The sequence below is a fragment of the Aythya fuligula genome, chromosome 2 (genome assembly GCF_009819795.1).
Source record: "Aythya fuligula isolate bAytFul2 chromosome 2, bAytFul2.pri, whole genome shotgun sequence".
Lineage (NCBI taxonomy): Eukaryota > Metazoa > Chordata > Aves > Anseriformes > Anatidae > Aythya > Aythya fuligula.
In genome coordinates this window covers 47,747,293-47,771,964 of record NC_045560.1, presented here as the reverse complement: position 1 = coordinate 47,771,964, position 24,672 = coordinate 47,747,293, and the positions used below count along the sequence as shown (strand labels likewise).

The 24,672-nt window shown below is 40.8% G+C and overlaps 1 protein-coding gene across 3 annotated transcripts in view; it reads right to left on the bottom strand.

Annotated features, from left to right (window-relative positions):
• SLC66A2 (solute carrier family 66 member 2) overlaps positions 1-22,976 on the bottom strand; it is a 49,674-nt gene extending 26,698 nt beyond the window's left edge. For 2 of the 3 annotated variants that reach the window (XM_032182251.1, XM_032182250.1), the window contains exons 1-4: positions 22,933-22,976; positions 22,478-22,752; positions 14,639-14,772; positions 10,628-10,681 (exon numbers count right to left, since the gene is read on the bottom strand). In XM_032182251.1, the coding sequence (XP_032038142.1) occupies positions 10,628-10,681; positions 14,639-14,772; positions 22,478-22,680 (391 nt within the window). In that variant the 5' untranslated portion in view covers positions 22,681-22,752; positions 22,933-22,976. The remainder of the gene's footprint in view (positions 1-10,627; positions 10,682-14,638; positions 14,773-22,477; positions 22,753-22,932) is intronic. The other variant, XM_032182252.1, reaches the window with a different exon arrangement.
• Between the last annotated feature and the right edge of the window lie 1,696 nt (positions 22,977-24,672).

Here is a 24,672-nt window from a genome sequence, read left to right as displayed (position 1 = left end):
CCCCCCTCAAGCTGCAACAGGACAACTGTTTAGTTTCCTGAAGCAGCTAGTTCTTATTGAAGATGAAGAATGTGGGCTTTTTTTAAATTAAAAAAAAAAAAAAAAAAAAAAAAAAAAAAGCCTGCATCATCAGCCAGATCTGTTCTTTATTTGGTTCGAAACATAATCCCAGGAACAGTTTTCTCAGTACCACTGCGAGAGCAAGAAAGTGAGGGCGAGGAGGTTGGGATGAGCAGGAGGGGGAGTATCGGGAGGAGAGGAGGAGGATCAGGACTATCTTAGGCAGGCATTGCTGCCAAAGGGTTTGGCATCCAGCCACTGCTGGAGGCAAAAGCCTTCGGCTGTTATGCCCCATTATAAATATAATTAGTTTTTAAAATGACAACAAAAAATCCAAAGCAAACAGAAGACAGCACGCTGTCAGTGTCTACCAGTTAGATGACTCTGTCCCCACAGGTTTCAGCCTTTGTTCTCCTGACCAAGTGATGCAGGACTTTGCCTTCCTTTGCCACATCCTTTACACATCCCTTACTCAGGAGTGCAGGGGATGCAGCAATGACAGCTGATGAACCATAAATAATTGACTGCTGAACAACAGTCTTACCCACAAGTTCCTCGTTAAATTTCTGTGCGCAGTGGCTGTCAAAGAACAGCCTTTGACAGCCACTGCACACAGAAATTTAACGAGGAACTTGTAGATAAAGATTATCTTAAGTCATTTTGATATTAAGTTCGCTATTTTCCCTCGGTGCACAGTTACATGTTCTGCTACATCCTACTCCCAACAGGGAGTGAAGTAAGGCATAAGAGAGTAAATAGTGTCTCTGAAGACAAAGTAAGGAATTTAGAGCAAATTAAGTTTTCTGAAATAACTGCTTTGATTTTTTTACATGCCAGAGTACAAAGATTAGAGAAAGTACAGCAATGTAAAACTTCAACATAGGCGAGGAGTCATTCCCAGTTTTGGTGGTTTGTATAAATGGACAAGAAAAAAAAGGGGGAAATGAAGTAGAGAATTTTTTAAACCAGCAACAGTTTGTTTTGTATTGTTTTGTTTTCTCCAAAGGCTATACAAATCGGAGATAAGGAGAAAATCCTTTTTTTTGTCAAGTTTTATGTGGGGTGGGGTGTGGGCGGGTGTAAATAAGTAAGTAACCCACAGAGGGCAGGAAACCCACAAAGGCTAGCGTGTATAAAAACAAAGCAGTCTCTCTAGTTTAGAAACAGCTATATTGGTCCTGGTTTTGATGTGGGGAAAAAAATCCTAAATCTCATAAACCTTCATTGAAGAAGCAGAGATATTTTGAATATTTAAAATGTTTAATCTCCAAAGTTCTCATCAGGCTTTTCAGCTGCACTAAGTAATAGTAAAAAAGATAGCTTTAAGCAGCTATTAAAATTAAATAGTGTTTCCCTGAAATTATGAGGATCTGTCTTCATTTCTCTAGTTCCTATGTCTCCATAGAATCCATCCAGGTTGAACAAGGCCCCCTTTTTTTTTTTTTTTTAATCTACAATGCAAGTAAAACTAAATGTCAGAACTGAATTCTGGGTTTGGGATTTTTCCCCTACCCATGGGAAGGAACATAGGATCCTGATGCAATATGTGTAATGCATACTGATCACAGAGCAGCACAAAGAGAAATTAGGGCACATAATAAATGCACATGAAAGGAGACATGAAGAACTTCAGGATTACTGGTGCTAGACTTCCCTCCACAAGGAGTAAAACATACTGATTACTAGCCATCAAAGTATCTGAAGGGAGACTGCATATGCCCTGACTCACCATAAATTCATGATTTGCAGAAAAAAAGCTACCTTATCTGTTACTGATTCAAGAGGATACAGGCAGCACCTTCCCAGGGACAGCTAGGTTACATTCTTCTCCCATTCTTCTAGGTTACTTTCTTCCCCAACCTCACTCAGCACTGTCATCTCCTCACACACACAGAGTGTATGTAATTGTTCTAGTAACATGATAAAATGAAATTTTAACATTTAAAACTTTTACTCTGAAAAACAGAACCAATTAAAAGTTTAAAATATGATTACAAATATAAACTGAGGCCTGTGATTACCAAGCTATTATATTACTTAAATCACTGTGCATCTACTGCATAGCTTTAAAGAGTAAAATACTAAACCACAAAAATTACCAACTATTTCACTGGAACCAGACCTTAGAAAGCTTTGTTTGCTCCTGCAAGTACATTTTTTTACTTTTTAAGATTTTTCTGTAAAAATACCTCATTTATTCAAATAATGGGAAACAGCAATTGGGAACTGAATGAACACGTGCTTCCCTCTCTGTCTTTGAAGAATGACTGAGAGTAAAAAGAATGAGATAAGAAAAAAGATGAGCAAATTAATTTTATTGAAAATTTATCAAAAATAGATATTTAAAAAATAGTCTTTTTTAAAAAGTATGTTCCCACAAAATAAATATGCAATATACTGTAGCTTATTTACTATTTTTTAAATTTAAATAAATTATTCTGCAGTTCAGTTGAAATCAGTTTTTAAACAAAAACTGTTTGACATAAGTTGCAAGTAAAAGCAGTCTAATACATGAACATCTGATGCATTTCTAACATGATAAAAAATGTAATTTCTCACACCATAGGCAAAAACTTGTGTTTATTTCATTATGCAGGAGATGGGCAAGTTCTTCTTTCCAGACACATTACAGTGCTATTAATTTGTATATCTCAACTTGAACATTCATTTTAACTTTTTTTTTTTTTAACCATGCCTCTTAAAAATACTCATTGCTATATGTCTAAACCATTTGTCCTGATATCTACTGCAATTCTCTCTTCTAAAATTGTTTATTTAGGGTGCTTGTAATAATAAAATGTTTCTTGCCAGGAGGGAGGGAAGGGAGATGATAACATACTGCATTTCTTCAAAAGTTGACTGTCATGCTGAGACAGAGTACAGGCATAGGAAGAAAATATTTCTTCTAAATTCACTAAATTCAGAAGAAATAGATTCCCTATGTTATCCAAAGTACGACAAACCAAAAGTTTAGCTATCAGCTTCTATGTGCCAGCCAAGTCTGTGCTACCGCAGCATTCCCATCAAACAGCCACTGCGCTGGATGCCTAGCTCTGTGCTGTTTTCCTTAGCGATGCCTATCTCCCCAGCATTTGGGAACAGAGCCTAGGACTAATTCCTAAACAAGTTTCTTCTTGTCAGCATATGTAAGTTGCTCTTCGGGCAACCTGTTAATTTGCCAGCATCAAAAGTGACAATTTGGCACTTTGTACCAGAGGGGTGCTTGTTTGCTTTTTGCTCTTCAGTATGCCTTGGGCCTGCAGGTTCATAAAAAATAACACAAAAAATAAACATTAATAAAGACAACTGTGAACTCACTGTCTTAAAAGAATAATTAGTAAGCAAAACTCATTAGTAGAAAGGGGGAAGTTTTATACAAGGCGCTGCTGATCCTCAATACCACAGAGCACAGTCACTATTCATCTCACCAAACCTGAGCAATATCTAGATAAAAGTCTAATCCACTGCTTAGTTTTCTGGTTTCAGACCTCAGGCATAACATGGAATTTCCTGCATCTCCTCCCAAAAGCAAACAGCCCAGGGAGACTGGCTAACTGGAACATACCAAAGATTTTTCTTGTTACTTGAAAAATCTACCTAGGGCTTGTAAATCCTTTTCTAGTCAATGTATATTTGGGAAATCACTGTTTTTAAAGTGGGAGTGCATAGGGGGTGAAGGTGGGAATCTTTCAGTAAAATAAAGTTATCCCTAATAGTTTTTATTCAAGGATAGTCGGTGTAGTCCATTACAAGTTAAAAACATGACACTTGGGTTTAAATAGAAAAGGTCATTTTTTCTTTTTTCCCCCCCATGAAACAGCAATGATGCTGCAGTGATACGTGCCTTTCAATATCCAGCAAAAGGAAATGCCTTATTAACACCTTTATTTATACATAAGAGCTTCTGAATGGCAGTCTTATTAAATGCGTTCCCTATTTCTAGCTTAGCAGAAACTATTAATTTTACATTCCTGGCGCACTTTAAATGACAGAAGGCTAATAAAACATAAAGGACACAAAATGCAGTGGAAAAAAATAAATCAGGCTGAATGCAACAATAAGGATATTCCTTTACCATCAGCTCCACATACAGCTCACTTCATAAAGTGCATTATGCCAGCTCAGACATCCTACTTAACATCATTGCAGTTGGGACCAAGTGAGAGCTGCCACCTAGCTCAGCACTTCTATGTGCCCACCCTTTGGGTCACCTCGTTGACCATTCCTCCCACTCCACATACTGCATGGGGTATGGTTATCTCAGGGGACTTACTTCCAACAGACTAAGACAAATTGTAAATGGAAGTAGAAGTCTTGAGTATGTATCAGACGAGCAGCTTTCCAGAGTGACAGCATGTCTACCTTTCATATTGAGTCTATTTACAAAAATCAGCAGCAGCAATTGGGTGCAAGCTATCCCTCCATCTCTTGTACAGGACGTAACTGTTGATGTATGGGCCCAGTTGAGGTGTTGAACTGCTGATTCTAAATCGCTTATATAAATGCAAAGACAGCATTCTTTAGAAATACATGAAATCTACAAAATATAGATGTGCCAGGATCTATAACAAGATCCTAAAAGCGTGCTGCAGCCAGATTTTTTTCCCTAGCAAGCTGTCCAGCTTGTCCATTATGTCTGAACAAAGTTGGGTAACAACACTTCCTTAAGCACATTTCTTGTCACCCAGTGTTACAAACCACTGAAAAAAACAGAGCTACCAACATATCTCTACTAAGAACTAAAAGTATTTCACCTTGGAAGATTTTTTGGAAATCTGCAGGGAGATTAGTGTCTGTCAACTTGGCTATCATATAGAAAATAACAGTTTCTTCTCACCTGCCTGCTTTGCTTAGAACTGAAATACGTGAGACAGGCAGCAAAGCAGGGTATCACAATGAAAGCTGGACAACTAATTCTCTTGGATGTAAACTTATATTCTGCTTTCTTGCATTAATAATACTTTAATGAGCTTTCACTGGTAAGGACTGCCCTCTACAGTTCCTGAGCCCTACTAACAGGGTTGAGTGCATGAAGTATTACCCACAGATGATGAAGGTATGAGTTTGGAAGCACTTATGTTAATGGATACTTCTAAGGATGTGAAAGTGCAGGCTTATGTCTTTCAAGGATGTTTTCAGTCACCTCTAGAAGTTCATGGTGATTTGGATGGGTTCTCAATGACAGGAAAAAGGAAAAGGAGAAAAACAAACAACAAAAAAAATCACACCCATCTTCGATGAAGAGTATATGTGGAACCAACATGCCAGTCACCCTAACCTTATCGCTAGGAGGATTATGGAAGAAATATGGAAGAAAATGGTTCCTCCAATCCATTTCAAAGCACATGAAGGACAAAAAGGTGACTAGTAACAGACAACACAGATTTACAAAGGGCAAAGTGCATTAGAACAATGTGATTACCTTGTGTTAGGAGATGACTGACTTTAAGGGAAAGAAGAAAGGATTGGATATTGTTTATATATCTGCCTTTAGCAAAGCAGTTGACAGTCTCTTACAGTATGCTTATTAGCAAGATACCAACTGGTAAGTGGAGAATAAAGAGTGCAGAAAATTGTCTTGGACCATCAGGCTCTACAAATTTCTCCTCTCAATGGAAAAACACACAATTGATGGTCAGTTACAAGGCAACCTGCTAAGCAATCAATATCAGGGCCAATACTCCCTAACATTTTATTACCAACTTGGATAAGAAGTTCATGAACGACACCAAGTTATGGGGTGCTATTCTAAGGGATAGAGATACAAGCTGACAGGAATACCATGAAGTTCAGTGCAGTTGCACACCCGGGGAGCAATAACAACATGCCACAGGACAGCTATAGGGGACTGCCTTACTAGAGAGGAGGCTTGTGGAAAAGTGGAGGGGAGCCTGGCAAACTGAACATGAGTCAGCCCTTGGGGCAAAGGCAGCCAATTGCATACTGAACTATACAGCTGAGTAAGCGTGCAGCCAGCAGGTGGAGAGAAGTGTTTATTCCTCTCTGTTCAACACCCTCGAGACCCTATTGGGAATACTGTGTTCAGTTTTGTGCCACTAGGTACAAGAAAGACATTGCTGTACTGAAATGAGCCCAGGAGTGGGTCACCAAGATGACTAAGGAGCTGAGGTACATGGCATACATGAAGAAACTAAGAACTGTTTTTTTCAGCCTCCAGAAGAGAAGGCTTCAAAATCTGTTTATTCACTATTTCTACAGGTAGCACAACAGACCTGAAAGCAGGATCAGTCCCCCACAGGCTCCAGGTGAGTGGCTCTGCTGAAGACTGGGAAACCCGAGAGCACCCTCATGTGGCTGGATGTTGCTATGAGCTTTTCTTCTATATATTCTAAATAAGATTCTACAGCTATCAACGTAAGTTTTTTTTATAACAAATTGCCACTTTATCGTTCGACTCTCCATTTCTGATTTTATTTTCAATGTCTTATGAAAAGGATTAAATACTACTGCAGAGAAAGAAGGGGGGAGTAACTGTCCCCACCACACAAAACCACAGCCAAAATGCTGATGCAGCTGGATGTCATTCCATCCGGCAAACATCCTAGTTTCACACAGAGATGCTGTTACAAACCCCTCTCCTAGGCTCCCTTCCTAAAAGACCAAAAAAAGCACTTCAACACGAGTCTAACAAGGGAGCGTGTACTCCTGGCAAGACAGTATTTAACTCCCCTCATGTCTACTTGCAGTTATGCACAGACAGAGGCAGCTGTGTACCAGCAACTGCTATGCTTTTGCTATGTATTTAACTACCCAACAGTCGTACAGGGAATTCAATAACTAGAAACTACGGTGTGAAACACACACTTTCAATGAAACCAAAGCGATGCCCACATAACTGGCAAAGAGAAACTGTGTCTGTGGCTCTGCTCAGGCTAGCGAGGCCTGGACAGAGCAGCATGCTGTAAGCACTCACAGACAACCACATTGCACATCTGCTTGTCTGCTAGCTGGACGCTCCTGTTCGACTCAGACAAATTGAGTACTATGACCTGAGGGAGCCAGAGAGCTGACTGAAAAAAGTTTACAGCCGTCACAGTGCACGCGATGTGTCAGCTGCGTCCCAGAGCGTGCCAACTCCCAATTTATCATGAGCCAGCTGATCCCCTGAGTGAAGTGAAGGGACAAAAGAAGAGGTGAACATGTAAGTTACTCACAGGGCTGCCACGATGACTGTGCAGTGGTTTAACTCGGCAGGCAGCTCAGCACCACACAGCCAGTCCCTCCCGTCCCCGTGGGATGGGGGAGAGAATGGAAAAATGGTAAAACTCATGGGTTGAAATAAAGACAGTTTAAAAGGAAATGGAAGAGGAAAATATTATTACTATAATTATGATAAAATAATACACAAAGCAATTGACATTCCGTGCAATTGCTCACCACCCACTGATTGATGTTCACCCAGTCCCCGAATAGCAGTCAACCTGCTCCCTGGTTAACCTCCCCAGTTTTATTTTTCAGCATGACATCGGGTATTATGGAATATCCCTTTGGCCAACGTGGGTCAGCGTTCCTGGCTGTGTCCCCTCCCAGCTCCTGGTGCACCCACCCCCATCCTCCTCGCTGGCAGGGCAGTATTAGAAGCTGAAAAGTCCCTGGCTTAGTGTTAGTGCTGCTCCCTGTCAGCAACTGAAAACATCAGCATTATTCTCATACTAAATCCAAAACGCAGCACCATACCAGCTACTAGGAACAAAATTAACTTTATCCCAGGCAAAACCAGGACAAAGTGGAAACAGCACAGAGTAGCAGATGTGCCTACTTCATTCACATTGCTCTTTTGTCTTCATTACCATGCAGGTTCTAACTTTGAACTTACCTGCACAGACATTTTACATTTTTCACCCAAAGAAAATAAGTCATTTTAAATATTAATGCAACAGGTAGATCATCTGCATTTTAGTTATTACTGTTGCTTTAAAACTCCTTACTTGGATAACTTTCTGTTTGGGCAAAAAGCAAGGTTCAGGGTTCAGTAGCATGGAAAGTTTTAAACCCAGCTTCACAAAAGGGAGGAAAACTCTTGTCATCTACTGGAAGCGTCCTTCAAAGTGTTTAAATATTTACTTGGAAAATCAAACAAATCACATTCACTTTGGGATTCATCTGCCATGTCAATGAGACCCTTTGAAACAGTTTCACACAATACATCTTTGGAGCAAAGTCTTGCTTAGTGTTTTGCTACTTCTGTGATGACAGCCTCTAATTCTTATTTTACTGCAATTCGGTGAAACAGATTAAGACATTTATTCACAAACTAGATGACCTTTAGAGGACCCTTCCATCTCAAATCATTCAATGATTCTATGATTTGTTCTAAAGCACCTCATCAAGAAAAATAAATTAATCATGTCCTTAACTTTCACAGTACATTCTCGGATTAATGTTTCAACATCTACACTAATAGTTTTTGTGGATAGCCAATCTTCATCTACAAAAAGAATAGGCTGAATGTTTACTACATAACAAGAAAAAGAAAGTAATACAATGATCTCTGGAGTCTGAAAGCACATTGAAGAATATTTTCAGAAAACCAAAATAAACAGGGAAAAGGAAGAAGCCAATCTCTCCTTGAACAAAATTTTTGTTAGAACTCATTAGAAGACATTGTGAGAATGTCCTCATACCACAGGAGAATACAGCAAATATTCCCCTTAACTACTCTCTCGGTGAGCTTTCCAGAGCTGTAGCAAACAGAGCACCTGTGGACATAGCTCACTCAGTTTAATAACCCCCTGCCAGTCAAAGTATGACTTATGCTGTGATGTAAAGCACTGTATAGCCCACTTGTACGCCCGCTTGGGCATACTTCTGCATGTGCACTACACACAAACACCTCAAAACATCTCTTACTTTGTTTGCAGCAGTAAGAATTACGCCATTTGAACAGAGAACAGACGTGCCAACCTATCATTAAACCTCTGAGCATGAGACTACCCTTTTTCCTTAGTGATAATGCGATTCATCTCATTATTTTGCTAAGCAGTTCCAAAATGACCTTCAGTCACCATTTATTAACCAATTGTTTCAGATTTAAATCAGTTAGACTAAGATTAAACGTTTTTTTTCCTTACAAATGTCAACCTTTTTAAGCACTTAAAAAAAAAACAGAAATGAATAAAAGGTCACATTAAGTTACTTTTTTTCTGTTTAATTTTAACCACATGAAGCATTTTGAAATAACCCACTCAGTCATATCTAGGAGCAGAGGCAGCTGATTCTAACTCTGCCACTGTAAATAAAACATTTCTGAGTACCAGTAAAAGACAACAGGAAGATAGGTGCGAAAAGGATAGAATTGTTTAAAGTTTACTTTCCATTGGTTAGTGTTGCAAGCCAGTGAAAACCACTACAAAGTAGAAAACAAACAGCAAAATAAAACAGTTTCATACGAAGTCCAGAAAAAATGTTTTGAAAGCATACAACGAAAAGGTACTTTGCAAAATACTGCCATCAAACCAATTTAAGATGCGTTTTGTCCCTAAATCTGAAAGGAAAGATCCAGAAGATTAATGGTAGAATCTATTTAACCCTTTCAGGTTTGGTCTTACAGTTTCAAGACAGTACTCAGGTTAATGCTTCTCTTTGTGTTTCTCAAAGCTTGCTCCAGTTTAATTAACTGTTGATAAATATAGTAGAGACTTTTTTGCACCAGGAATACTTTTCTTTACCCTGTATGTCTTTAATTGATCCCTTATTAGCTTGAGAATTGCAATAGAAAATAACTAGTATCAATGTGAGATTCTTCATCAATTCATTTTAAACCAACATAAAAATTGACTTTGGACAACTTTTGTGTCTGTGGCTGGTATAATTACCTTAACATGATACCCACAACTAATTTTAAAAAAAAAAAAAAAATGAGAGCTGAAAACGCTACGAGGTTAGTTTGTGCCTAATACTTCCTCTTTAGAAGAATACTTCTAGAATACTTTAGAAGAATTCCTTAGAAGAATACTTCTTTAGAAAGTATTCTTCTAAATACTTCCAATTTAGAGTGTTACTAATTACCAAGAAACAATTTTGAGGCTACTCTAATAAAGAGAGGAACAAGTCAGGGGGGGGAAAAATCGCAAAGATGCAGGCATTTTGCTGAACATCAGATGTTATGGGAAAATTCTTATCTAGCATTCTGAACAATGCTGAAAGATACTCCTGTATTTTCCATTGTTTCCTCCAGAGGCAGGGCTAGAAGAGGAGGAATATGACTATGACGATATGTATCACACAGTATTTTGCTTTTCTACCTTGGGGAAGGAAAAAGAGAAAGATGTGAAACACACAATGCAATGAATTCAACTGCCTTCAAAAACTGATTTCTGAAGTAGAACTGTAAGCACGTTTTCCACTATGTAGGTTAAAACTGAGGAAGGGAAAATTAAAACGAAACCATGCACCAGGCTTTAGTATGTCACAAAAACTTAATGCAAACATTTAATATAGTAGTGATCATGCAATTGTTTCTAAAAATGGTTACAAAAAGTGGCAAAGCATGAAATAGGTAGTTGAAAAGGCAACTTCATGCAGAGTGAGTTTGGACAGTACATACCCAGATAGGATCTCTTGGGAGGTGCTTTAATTTCTTCATCCTTACTATCTGCAGCTACATAAAAAAAGTTGAGGGGGAGAAAAAAAGGAAGGAAAGACAAAATAGACTTGTATGATTAAATGAAACAGTGGGTCTTTTAGTTCAAGTTTAGTCAGTTAGTATATTTTGCTTATAAAACATACAAGCCAAAAAAAAATATGACAAATTTTAGTCTCCATGCTTTCTATAATGCTTCCACCCAGTGACATTAAGATAGGGTCAAGCAGCAGGAAGGCTCAGAACAGCCTCAGTGAACATTCCCAACAGCAATTTACTCAGGGGGAGAAAATGAAGACTTAAAAACAGTGGAAGAGAAAGCTAAACTCTCACTTCATATGTTTCTCATGATCACAGAAAACAAGTTGTTAGCCCAGCAACATTGAATATATACACACATGTATAATCAATTAAGACAATACAGTTGCATTACCTCCTGGAAAAATACTGCTCTAAAATAGCTCCAAAAAGCCTCAGCTCAAGATACTCATATCAACAAGGACAAAGTAGACCCCATCTGCAATCATTCTGCATCCTAAAATCTTTAACTCTCCTTTTCCTGCCAGTTGAAAACCACGTATTGTGCAAGAGTGTTTTCCAGTGACAAAATCAGAGCTCTTCAAGAGATCAAGATGCTATAATAAGATACAAGTTATAAAGCAGTTTAAGAAAATAAGCAGCTGGAAGGAAGATAAAACTGGACAAATGACCAGACATAATCATCTTTGCATAACACCAGATAACCATGTAAGGAGCCTTCACTGTACTGTAAGAAGAAGAGATGTCTAAGAACCTGTTTTTAACAAAAGTTGCCTGCTGGCTTTCAGCATAGTTCATGTACTCAGGGTTCTTGACATCTGGCACAATGCCTTAGGCATAACTGCAACTGAATCTTTGTTGAGAAGAGGGTGAAGGCTTATATTGGGGAAGAAAAGGAAGACCCTTAGTAGAGTGCCACTCCAAGCATATGCAGTCTCTGTCCTGGCCTGTCAACGTTTCCAAGAGTGACTAGATGCTTTTAGCAGTCTGTATTTGTGAGCAACTTGCTTCAGCCTCCTGAAAAGGCCTTGATTCTGGAGTCAAGAAATGAGTTAGGCATGTGGATGTTGTTCTTCTGTATCTAGCTCTCTAGCATGGTAGCATCATTATGACCCAGAAATAATACAGCATTTTGAACAAAACCACCTTTAACAAAATAAAGCAGCACTGAACCTTGAGCCTTTCTGTACTGAGTCAACAAGACAGCATAAATACAACTGGACAGACACCAATTTAAATACCAGCAATGAATAAGGAGAGCTGTTACCACAACAATGGTGCCTGGAAATCTACATGTAAAACATTCAAGATTGAATTAAAATGGTGTTAAATAAAGTATAAAAGATGGTAAGCTATTATTCATGCCTGTTGACTTCATTTGAGGACTTCTTCACATAAACACTACCTTTCAGAGGTAGTCACATGCCAAGAGAAAACTGGCCTATCATTAGAGGGTTTAAAATAAAGTTTTTGTTGTTCTCTTGATGTTGTTTTTTTTTTTTTTCTTTCAATCCAAAATAGTTAAGTTAAAAACTGGCTATACAGTCAAGTGTAAAAAAAAAAATACAACAATTGGACATATAAAGAGGGCTTATTCTCTTTTCAAGCAGTACCTGCATTTTAAGGCTAAATTTATGTATCCAGAACAAAAAGACAGAGAAGACAGCAGCAGCACAAGATGGGCTCTGCCACTTTCAACTTGCTTTCTCTTTGCAAGACTATTATTAAGTGACCTTACTTTGAGAATAATGAAAAGAAAAAAAAAAAAAAAAGGAAAAGGAAAAGGTAACTCCGACATAGTTCAAGATATACTGATAAAAATACACTAATGTGACAAGGGAAGAACCACAGCATCTACTAGTAATACAAGAAAGCAGTAAGAACAACTTCATTTTCTAAATATTTTGGATTGTTTTGTAGAAACATTCAGAGGGAGGATAGAAATTAAAGAAAAAGATTTAAATCGAAGACCAGCCATCTGAGGGATTATAAATTACACTAACATACAGAAATCTTGCACTTTCCACTCAGGATTCTGAAAGGTTCATGAAAAACACTGACTTCAAACCTAGCTTCCCACTAACCTGGTGAACTATGAGGAAAGAAAGTAAGTACACAGATTTATCAGCTTGTCTGAATCACCATAAAACTTAAGATAAGATTAGAAGTAGGATTAGAAATGCAAATCTCACTCGACATGCTTGAAATATAAACCCTCTTCTGCCTCATTTGAAAGGAGTTTAGTATGCAATTAAATGTTCTGAGACATCCCAGTAGAGCTCGCAGAGGGTCAATGTCCTCAGTGTGTCTGTTCTGTCCAGCCTGATGACATTTGAGATTGATTTTTAAGTAAGAGATGAAAAATTATCACACATAAGAAAAGGATTTTAACTGGTCTCAAAGTCTGTGGGAAAATGCAAGCATTCCAACAAAAAGAAATAATTAATGTTCACAAGTAAAAATCAGTCTCTCTAGCTACTAAAACACGTAACAAGCTGAGTTTCAGGAAAAAGGATCAAATGACACAACACAACCTTGAGGAGTTTCCATTACCTGGTATAAAAAACTGTATGTCTTTCAGGAAGGGATGTTTAAAGAAGGCTATATGCTAAACTGAATAGCCTCCCTTTTTGTCCAAAGGTTACTGAGGAAGCCTGCAAGAGCGTGCATAAACGTGCACAAGGATAATTTCACCTCATAAAGTGCAAACAGAGAAACCTTTCTGCCAGTTCATGAAACGCAAGCATTGAGAGGCAGAAAGCATACACATCCCTCCTAAATACTCCCCGGATTTAACTGCTGCTAAATAGGGATGAAACTAAGTTTTTAAAATATTCATCCTGCCAGACTAACAATACTAGAGGACACGGCAACTTTTGTTCAGGAGGTGCAGTGCAGTCCCCTTTCCACATGAATTTACTTAACTGAACAGTTTCACACTACACTCCATAGTAAGCAGGGATAGAAGTAGTTTCCTCAGGTATTAGATACATTACCCTACTGCACAGTCAGTATCCACTGCCTTGAAGGCCATGAATATCTGGAACTAAATCAGACCCTCAATTTTTAGGGAGTGAAGGAAGAGAAGAGATGGAGAGAATAAATTATGCATCCATATTGGTAAAACAACTGCCAAAATTTTAGCTGATAGTATTAATTCTGATCTTGTTGGTAATAAGCTGTAATATAAAATGTTGTAAGTCAAAGTCATTCTAGATAAAAAACAAAAACTATCCCTTTCATGTCATTATCTGGGGAGGGGAGAAAAATCAAAGACATTTTGCATAACAAAAATATTTGATTACATAAAGGATAATAGTCTGGTCCCAGCTGGAAGTATCAATGCCTAAAAATGAGATAAACAACTATATAAAAATATATGTGAAAGTTCCCATAACTCCCACACTAAAAAAGTATACAAAAAGACAGTTTTGCATCTAAAATATGACAACATCTGTTTTGATAGCCAACAATTTATTAAGCAGAAAATAAATTCTGTGCAAAAGCAAGTGTTGGCAACTGCAAAATAAGATCTCAGATAATAGCGTATGATCAGGATCTAACTCCCACCTAAGAACATGGTAGAGAATACACTAGAAGAAAGTTTCTTATGCAGGACAAGATCTTAAAAAATATCCAGGCTAGCATAACTGCATGACAGCCAGCTCTGTGTCCTAGGGCATGATGTGAAACATTAAGAACTACTTCCAGACTGAACCAAGACCCGTTTAAAATAAAGTTAAAATGTTAAACATTCATCTAAACATTCATCTGGGAGGAAGTGGTTTCAAAAAAAAAAAAAAAAGTTGAAATAGCGCTACACTGATTCATCAAGAAAGGAGACTGGGTTGCAATTCAGGCAGAACTTCTGTCCAAAACAAGTGCAATACACTTTCAAAAAGGTTCATTCTGCAACAACTAGTTCCTGTCACTAACCTGCAAAAGAGCGGCGTTTTATGTTTAGGTCGTTGGACACACGAACTTCAGTGCACAGTTTCAGCATCAGTAACATAGTAATGATCATGATAATGCTTTGCCACAAAAGAGGGGATTCAAAACGCCTTCCAAACCTAAAAAACAAAAACAAAAAACAAAAAGGAAAGGAAAATATATAAAACATCTCAAAGATGACAAATGTTGCATTCAGTTACTTTCATTCTTTCACCCTAAGCACCTGAAAAAGGAAATCCTAAACTACCTTTACTGTAACAGTTGTGAAAGGCCCATAAAAAATACCCACAGCTATTAGTTTAGTAGGATTAACATAAATTCCTCCTATAGAAAAAGAAAAAAATATGTAAGCCTCATGCTTTGTCTGCCTCCAGATATCTGAGCAGCAGGTCAGAGAACCACACCAACTTACTCATCAGGCTGTATCTAATTTGGACCAAGGTTTGGGAAAGAAAAATATCTAAAAGGTACTAGAACTGAACACTCACACTTTGTCCTCTCTTGCCCTCTCCTCTTCCACCCCCAGCCCCAAACTGAATTTCCATTGTCTCAGAGATGATGTGTGGTGGGGCCTACTGAGCTTTCCTGAACGTAACACAAAAAGAGAAATTTGCATGGTGGTGAGTCTCTACTGAAGGGCTTTCTCTTCCATGCTTGCATAAGGTTCTGCCAGGTGAAAACAAGACTCTTCAGTGAAGACTCGTGACTTCAAGTTTCTCTTCCTGCATTGCTTGATGGAAGTTCAGCAACCCTCACCAGACATGCTCCCTAAATGGATTAGGGGTAAAGGGTGGAAGCTTTACACATGCAGCTCTTGAAGGATATTAGATTAACAACAGGAAGGCTACACAACACATGGAGTTCTCTCTCTGCTCAACTCTTCTGGGTTTTATGCCTTGAGGATGGAGATGCTGAGAATGGTGAAGACACATTGCTGTACTCCCCAGCTCCTTCAGCCCACACCATGTTACACAGACCTTCCAAAAGCATTTACTGACACCTTTATCCAAGCACATCAAGCTGCCAAAGACCTCAGCTACACTGCCATCTGCAGCCACATCCAAAGCCACGATAACCGCCTCTAGACGGTGCCTGCTCTATGGTAAGAAATAATTTCTTATGCCTGGGCTAATTCAGTGGCAGAGCTCTGCTGGTAAAAAACAGGTTCATCCTCACACTCTCTTACATGATACTGAATTTACAGGACAACCATTCCAACAGAGCTATATTTTTTTTCTTGTTATGAACCAACTGATAAGGGACAGGAGACCAGCTTCCTTGGAAATCTTCCTGTACAGAGCAGCCAACCAGCCCACACCAAGGAAAGTGTACAAGTATTCCCTGCCTAATGGCACAGCCAGAATACTACAACGCCTTGAGCCTCCACGTCACTGTCAAATACACCACTGGAAGAGTAACAGTGACATATACTTCACTAGGATATAGAAGTCCTACCCTTCTTTCTGCCATCTTTGTGGTGGGTCACAACAGCCAGTATCTTAACACATTTGGAGGACATCACGAGGAAGGGAGTAAAGAACACAACTGATGCAGATAACTGCAAGCACTGAGTGCTCTGGCTTTTATTGTGCTGGGGAAAATGTAAGGCAGAAGGAACAAAATTTGGCCCAGTCTATGTCCCATGCCCCCGATACCAAAGCTCATGCAGCCCCTGTTGCTGACTGTGGCCAAGGTCCCCCAAACCACTACAATCTGCTGCTGTATGTGTCTCCTATTCATGGAATGAGGAAGAAACAGCTAAAAATTAGTTAGAATTAACACGCAGTCAAAAATTTTTACACCAAGCTTAGAAAAACCCTCTCCAATTACAAATACATTTGCATGTAAAGTCATAAGGTATTCAAGAGGGGCTGAGCTAGCAGTGCAATAAGCTAGAAACTATTATGACAGTAAATCCAGCACAGGTTGCTGCAAGGTTAGTTTCTCCCCGCTGATGAGACCATCGGTGATTCAGTAATGGCTGTGTGACAAATGGATGGCTTAGAGTACAAACATCCACCCACTACACACACACATAAGCAAGGCCACCTGCTGTCTCGTCGTAACAATTTGCCATCACTACAGCCTTAATGTAAATGAGACTGGAAGTATTATGGCAGATTTTTCATCTCTTTGACAATTAAAAAAGCACATCAGAACGCTCAACACACAAGAATCGTTCTGTAAACAAGATTTGTGAAGATTTAAAAAAAAAACAAAAAACACAGTGGTTTCCTAAGAACTAGTACTAGTTATATGTGTGAAATAAAGAAGAGGGTAGGGTCTTACATTTTATTAGTATTTCAACAGCTTTAAACTAGTTATCACGTGGTCAGGTGATGAAGACAAGAGGAGGAGACATTCACAGCAGAAACTGACTAGTCATTGTAATGTAATTCCATCAGTATGCCTCAATGCTACTGCAACAATCCTGCTAATCCAGTCCTGTGAAAAAGCAGCCCAAACTAGACTAAACAGTATCTCTTTTCCTAAAACATCTCCCAAAAGAAGTTGGTTGCTGTTGGTGCAACCAGATCACCACCATCCCAACCACATGGTTTCCTCCTACACCCACGGCCACCATTCCAGTGCTGTCTGCTACCCCCAGCAGTGCCCAGCCCAGGGCAAGGCTTTCTCTTTGTGCTGTGCCCATCACAGCACTGCCTCGGCTCACAAAGGCAGTTCTGCTCACTGTGATAGTAGAAACCACCAAGCAACCAAAGCTACCACAGGCTTCACCACCCTGGTTCAGCTTTTCCAACTCTTTGGGAAGTTAAAGATCCTACGGAAGATGGAAAGCGTGCAGGACACTGTATGCCACCACCTGGGCCACAGGAAAGACACACAGTGCCTTTCTGAAAAGGCAGCCCACACAATCACAGAATGTTATCAGCAAGAAGCTCAAGAAAGAAACTAGCTTAAGAACAGGATTTCTTTATGTGAGCTCCTCCTTGAGATGTAAACTTCTGGGACGCTACAGAGTACCCAAAACAAGCATCTCACTTGGGCATACAAAGTCCTACTTTACTCTTCGTGCAGAACAGCAGTGCACTTTGTACTTGGCATTTATGAGGAGGAGGAATTGCATAGCACTTTTGCTCTCAGTACCTGAGCAAGACTCCACTAGCAGACCACAGGTAAAGCAATCTCTCAACGTTACATTTCCAGCATCATCTCGCCCTCCCTGTGTAGAAAAAGCTACCAGTATTCGTTTTAGTAACAGAAGTCTTAGAAGTTTCTCCTTCCCACAGTACGTCCTGCAGACCCCACTGGCCTACTACCTGAAGTCAAAGCATCACCCGACATCAGGAGCTGATCCACAAGCAGCACCGCAGGTGTTGCAGTAAAATAAACAAATGTGTAGGAGCCTACCCCGTCCAACAGCAAGTCCAACACCTTCCTACACATCACCTCCCGCTGCATACCTGTCTCGGTAAGCCTGTTACTAACAGGCAGCTGATTCTACAGATTCCAGCACAGACGGCTCCCAATTCTACTGGCATTAGCTTTCAAAACCGAGCTTGTTTCAGATGAACTGATATGGAACGGGTAGTAGGGTGACTTTGCTCAGAAATAACAAAATCAGCAGCTTCCACTGTTTCCCTAACTGTCACAACTTGTTTTCAGAGCTTGCCTCAAGGCAACAATTTTGCAAGAACTCAAAAATGGGAAGGTTGTGTGTTACTTTCTGTTGTTTGGATTTCTCTGACGTTGCTGCATGACGCTTAGGCCACTGGCCAACAGAACTGCATCTCAAAACTCATGGAACACAGATCATCTTCCTGAAAAATATACAAGTCACGTTATACTACTATACGAAGCATTTTATTGACTGCACAACTGAAAAAAGTCCAAAGCCCTCTGGAAACAGCAGGAAGCTTTTGGCTGAACTTTCCCAAGATACAACTAAAATGCCTACTGCTGACTTCTAATGAATCTGTAGTTCTTTTTCCTCCAGCTATTTCTTTATTCTGGTTTTAATAATATAAGAAACCATAATTTATTATAAGCTGCTTTAAACAAAAGAAGAGGGCAAGGAGGGCAGGGAGAGAACTCTCGCAAATTCTTCTGCATACTCCACTCCCAGCTGATTGCACAACTCTTCACCTTCTTATTCCTGTTCTCGATCACAGTAATTCAAAGCTAGTCAGCTGGCAAACTGAAGGGCAGACGCACCAAGAAGGCACGTTCATCTTTGTCACCGCCGTGTTCAAGTGCCACAGTGAGCTCTGAAGCTGGCAGCCAGCCCTCAGCTTCAAAACAGCACAAGACAACTTCACCAGATCACTGACCACCCCAAGCTCAAGCACCAGTAAGACTGCACATCCTTTAGATATTTTTACCAACCAAGCTAGAACAAGAAATCAGAGCTAACTCTAGCAAGTACAGGAAGAATCAGATAACAAAAATGGTGCTGCAAAAAGTCAAAAGACTGCATGCTCAGACTTCTACTTTCTTTTTCCTAAATGAAAGCCACGTATGCGTAAACAAAGTGAAATGGACTCATGCACGCCGCTATCTGTATGCTGTTTTCGTTCTTGCAGGCCAGTCCTCTCCCACTGCTTTTCCATAAAGTTCTGGCATAAAGCTCACTATTGGCACAGACGAGGCCAAACACCCCAAAGTGAAAGCAGAACTCTCCTTCTAAAGATGAAGTTTTGAGACGCTCTGAAATAGAGAAGCATGAAAAGTGGTTTAGTAGATAATGTGTTACTGTCATCACTAGCAAATGTACACTCTTCTCTTTGAACATGCCATGAAACTAAGGGTTTAGGTGGGAGGAAGATGAGGAGAAGAAGCAGTGTGCTAAGTCCTCCAACTTTAAAAATTGCTTACTATTATAAACAGTGTGATCAGAGGAGAAGAAATTGAAAAGAGGAATCAGGATTGTTATCTTTGCTCTCAGAAGTACTTTGTTCATTAGCTACCATCACAGTGTTATCACTCCACCTACAAAAATATGTCAAGAAGAATGGGAAATAAATACCCTATTTGGAGAGGAGGTCAAACTCCATGACAACATCAGGGGGAGAGGAGTAGAGTTCTAGGAACGCGTGGAATCTGCCCATTCACAAATAGGAAATGAGGGAATAGTCCCAGAGCTTAAGTGAACAGGCAGAGTAGAGCCAGGAGGGGAGAGCTGGGACTGAATGCCTGGACATCTGTTACGACTGACACAGATACAGAAAGACCAGCATATAGAAGAATGAAAACACATAGTAAACATGGCATAAAAGGCAGGAACTGTCTGTTCCTGTTATGCATGGATTGAAAAAAATGTGACATTCCACTCTGTGACCCTTGTATTTAAGAAAAATATATGAAATTAAGGAAGATCTGGAAGTAACAACAGAAACGATCAGCAAATTAGAGAAACGTCTTTGAAGTCAAAATAAACAAACAGCCTTCCTAAGGAATAATTAGAGCCTGCAAAGCAGCAGAATTAGAACCTGAGAGTTTTTAAAGGCTACAATTTTAAGTACTTATTTTTGGATCAGGATGGAGGGGAAGTCAGGAAGGATGAATCTGGCACATACGTGATAACAAAGTAATGAAGAGAAACTAAAAATAATTGAAAATAACAGCCAAATGTCACTGAAGATTTCAAAAGAGAGACCTGTGTTAAGATCTGGATTGATTTGCTAAAGAAAAGGGGGACTGGTCTTATCAACTGGTACTTTGAAAGTCAGATTGGGGAAAATTATAGGCAAAACAAAATAAACAGCTCTGTTCCAGCACAAGAATGGGTCAAATTATTCAATAAATTTAAAATCAAATACACCACAACTAATTCCTTCCAATGACATATATGATTAAAATAATTCTGCTGCTTATGTCACATTACCTAGAGCGCTGCATCCCAGATAAGGTACATAGTATCATCAGCTATAGATGACATTAAGCAATTAACAGAAAAATCATTTTGCCAAGTTGCTCTATGGGTGCATTTAAAACATGTTCCAGTAAGTCTGAGGCTCTTACTCTGCTATCTTACTCTAACCAACCATATGGCCAAGAACAATATCCACCCTCAATACTGTATTTGTTACTTACTAGTGTTTATTGTGGACTAGTAGGGATGCCTAATCTTTACAAGTAGAGAAACTAAATATTCCTTTTCCATGAACACTGAATTATCATTAGGCAAGTCTTCTCTCCTGTCGTTTAGCTAATAGAGACAGAAAGAGACACTTCATTATAAGCATAGATAGAAATGTTTCTGCAGGCTCATGCCTACAGTATAAGCCTGAAGTGGCTGTATCACAAGCCATCCGCATCCCTTATGCTCCTGCTGTAGCCATGCCAGATATGTCTATGTATATGATGTATGAAGCCATTCAGCATCACTGACAAGCTCTGAGATGACCAGAGCACACACAGAACTACTGTGTGTCAAGGAGTAATACTTTTATACAGCTTAAATACACACAGCAAAAAATAAAACAAAAAAATAATTAAGAAAAAACACATAACCAATGTAACTGCATTTTCTCTCTTTTCAAATGCTGACAAAGCTTTTAAGGTTAATATCAAATAAAATTTTTCACTATTCACAGTATTTATTCTTCTGCACATCTCTTAATGAGATATATTTAAAATCAACTCAAATAAGATTTTCCAGCTCTTCCATACTCCATATCTCATTTAACAGATGCACTCTCTTGGGTTACCTAGGAACTGCCAGCATCTCCATTCGGCTTAAATCATTTGTATATTTCAGCTTCCTTAGTAAAACAAAACAAAACAAAAAATCTTTAATTTCTCCCCTCCCGTCAGCTCCTCTACTTTCCTTTTGCTTTTTCCAACACCTGTCCCATACACTTCTCTTTCCAATGCTTTCTCCCCAAGAAAGCAGAGTTCCAGCGCAACAAGTAGCTCTGATCCAGTGATGATTCCCCCATTCAACTGCTAGCTATGGTCTCAGGAGAGGGTCCACAGGTTTCCCTGCTATACTGCAACACTGATTTTGCTGGAGAAGAATCCAGAAAGCTGCATACACGTAAGGAAGTAGAGAAGCTTTGAAAAGAAACTGGAAACCAACAGAAGGAAGTGGCTTTTTACCTATCAGTCCTTTGCAGACTACAAAGCGCTATTTTAAGTCAAAATATTCTTAGAATAACTGTCCTCAGTTGCAGTCATTTCCCAGACTTTCTCACCATTGGTTTCTCAAATATATTACCAACGCTGCAGCATCTACACTATTAGAAGTAGCGAGGAATATAAGTTAATAAAATTTATTCAGGGAAATCATGCAGGCCCTAATAAAACGTTATTTGCTCAGCAGCACCAGATCAAGCTATGAAAACAAACACGCCTTTTAACGCTGAGAAGCGTGCTGGAAACAGGAAGAGCGTGCTTTGGGCAGCAGCCCACCATTTTCCTGCTTATCAAATTACGATGCTTTCATCCGTGGAGCTGCGGAAGCGAACGGGAGCTCCCCTGAAGCCAGCTGGCATCGCAGGAAAGGGCGAGCACATCTGGCCAGCGTCCCAGCAGCTTTCAGACCTGCTGGAGGTTACAACGAGCGCGCAGGACCGGGGCCTTCGCTCAGAGCTGGAGGGAAAGGGAAAGATAAAAGAGGAAGAAGAGGTCTGACTTAAAATAATTGTTTGTTTTTTTTTTTTTTTAGCAGCAAGTCAGAAAATGCTGTTTGGAACGACGGGCGAGGGCAACACGCAGCGCTCCTGCGCCCGGCTGGTTACACTCGGTGCAGATTCACCCACGAAGCAGCTTTTTGATGTTTGAGAGAGGGGCAGAAAGCACATAAAAACGGCGTTATTTCCTCGGGGGATTTCAAACGAAGGCTCAGAAGCGGGCGCTTACCAGAAGAGTATCCGCAGGATGTTGGCCACCAGCAGCACCAGGCACACGTAGGTGGAGAAGCCCTCGGCGTTCTGCGTGCGGCGGATGTCCCGGTACTGCGGGATGTAGGGCACCACGCCGCCGAACACCATGGCCCCGGCGGCGCCCCAGGCCACCAGCTGCCGCACGGGCACCAGCAGCCACTCCAGGCCCTCCGTCTCCATGGCGGGGGCAGGCAGGCAGGCAGCAGGGACGGGACGGAGAGAGCCGCTCTCAGCCGCACGCCTCGCCGGGACCTGCTCGGGGGGAGAGGGGAGGCGTGAGCGCAGCGCCGAGCACGGGGCGCGGGCAGCCCCGCAGCCCCTCCGAGCGCGGCCCCGCCGCCCGGCCGCTTCTCGGGCGGGGCCTCCCCGCTCCTCCCGCACGCCCCGATCCCCCCCCCAGCCCCCCGGCTCCCGGTTCACGCCCGCCCCGACCTGGTCGCCCCGCTGCGGCCCCCGCCATGGCCGCGCCGGCAGCCGGCGGGGCCCCGGCGAGCTCCGTGACGCCGCGGGGACCCGCAGCGCCTCCGCCAATGGGCGCCGGGGCCGCCCCGCGGCCGCCGTGAGGGGAGGCCGGGCCGGGAAGGGGGGCGGGTGCGGGTGCTGTTATCGTAAAATACGAGTGGGTTTTGGAGAAAACGCCGTGGAATTGTTAAAAGTCGTTTGGGTTCGTTTCAGATGAAGACGAAAATGTAAAAATAATAGCTCGTCGACACGCTGCTGCTTGAACGTAGCGCAGATCTGGTCCCTTAAAAAGGCCCTCCTTGTTCAGGAGTTAGTCACATAACCTAAAATGATTGCCGGTGCCAGGCTGGCTGACAGGTGCAGTGACAGGTTGGCTTCAAGCTGCTGAGCCACACAGCAGCTTGTGCCAGCACGGGGGGCACTGCTCAGGTGTCAGAACAAACAGCTGAAGTAACATCCTCTGGCAGCAGTGCCAACCTACGGTGCTCCCCGGCTAACCATAACACACAGCCTGGCACGCAGAACATCCCACCACAGCAGTCCCAGCAAGGCTCTGACAGGAACATCCTGTGGAGAAAATCTACAGCTCAGAACATAGCAGCTGGTTTCAAACATTGCCTCACCGAGGAAAAGTTCAGCTGCCTACAGGCCTGGGTTCAGCCAGATGAACCCTTGTAAGGGTTTACATCCAACTATTTTTCTGAGGGAGCTCAGGAGGACCACTGCCCTGGTGTAAAAGCGGAGCCCACCATGGAAACAGTACTGCTACACTGCCAGAAATCAATCCCAGTGAACTGCAGACAAAATAGGTGTATTTAGGTTTCCCTATGGACTGGCAAAGTTCCCCCTTTAAAATATCTATCTATCTATCTATCTATCTATTTATCTATCTATCTATCTATCTATCTTTCATTTGGTAGAACTGTGTTAATAATTCAGAAAACAGCAGCAGACAGGACACTTCACACCAGGTCTTTGAAGACTAACATTAATCTTCTATGATAACTGCTGTAAGAGCATTGAAACTGAGTACGTGAGCAACTTTAGTCGCCTAGTTACAAACTAGCTCCCAGCAGTTAGTATTTGGGTAACAGCACAGGACCTAAACTTCTAATGGGAACATGAACTTTGATTTATTCCAGATTAAGAAATCTGATAGAGATGGCACCTATCCAGAATTGCCCTGTCTTTGGATACAGTTTACACAAGATGAACGTGTTGAATAGATATGGGATGTTTTTCAAATGGGTTTTAACATTGGAGAGGTAGAAAAGTATTATATAAGGTTTTGCTTTGTAGATAGGTCTACTGAATTAGAAGAGTTAGAAGAGGCTTGTTTCTACAATTGGATCCACGTAGCCATATTCTCAGCAGAAGAATGCTAGGGTCTTCTGGGTCACTTGGGACGCAGGAATCAACCATCCATGTACAACCAGTTTCAAGACCTTAGCAGTCTTAGCAACTTCTCTGCAGTTTGGGATCTTTTGTTCATTTGTCTTCTGGGGGTTGGGGATGCTTCACAGTTTATCACTGCAGCAGCAAAAGAAGCAGATTGCTGCAAGTCTTCTACCTGGTCTGTGTTCTGACAATTCATTTTAAAAGATGAGTATTAAAATAATTTTATAGTCTACATTAGACAAATGTTGTTACACTGAAGCAAATGTAGGAAGTCCCTGAAAGACAGTCTAAAGACACAATGCAGATAAGGTC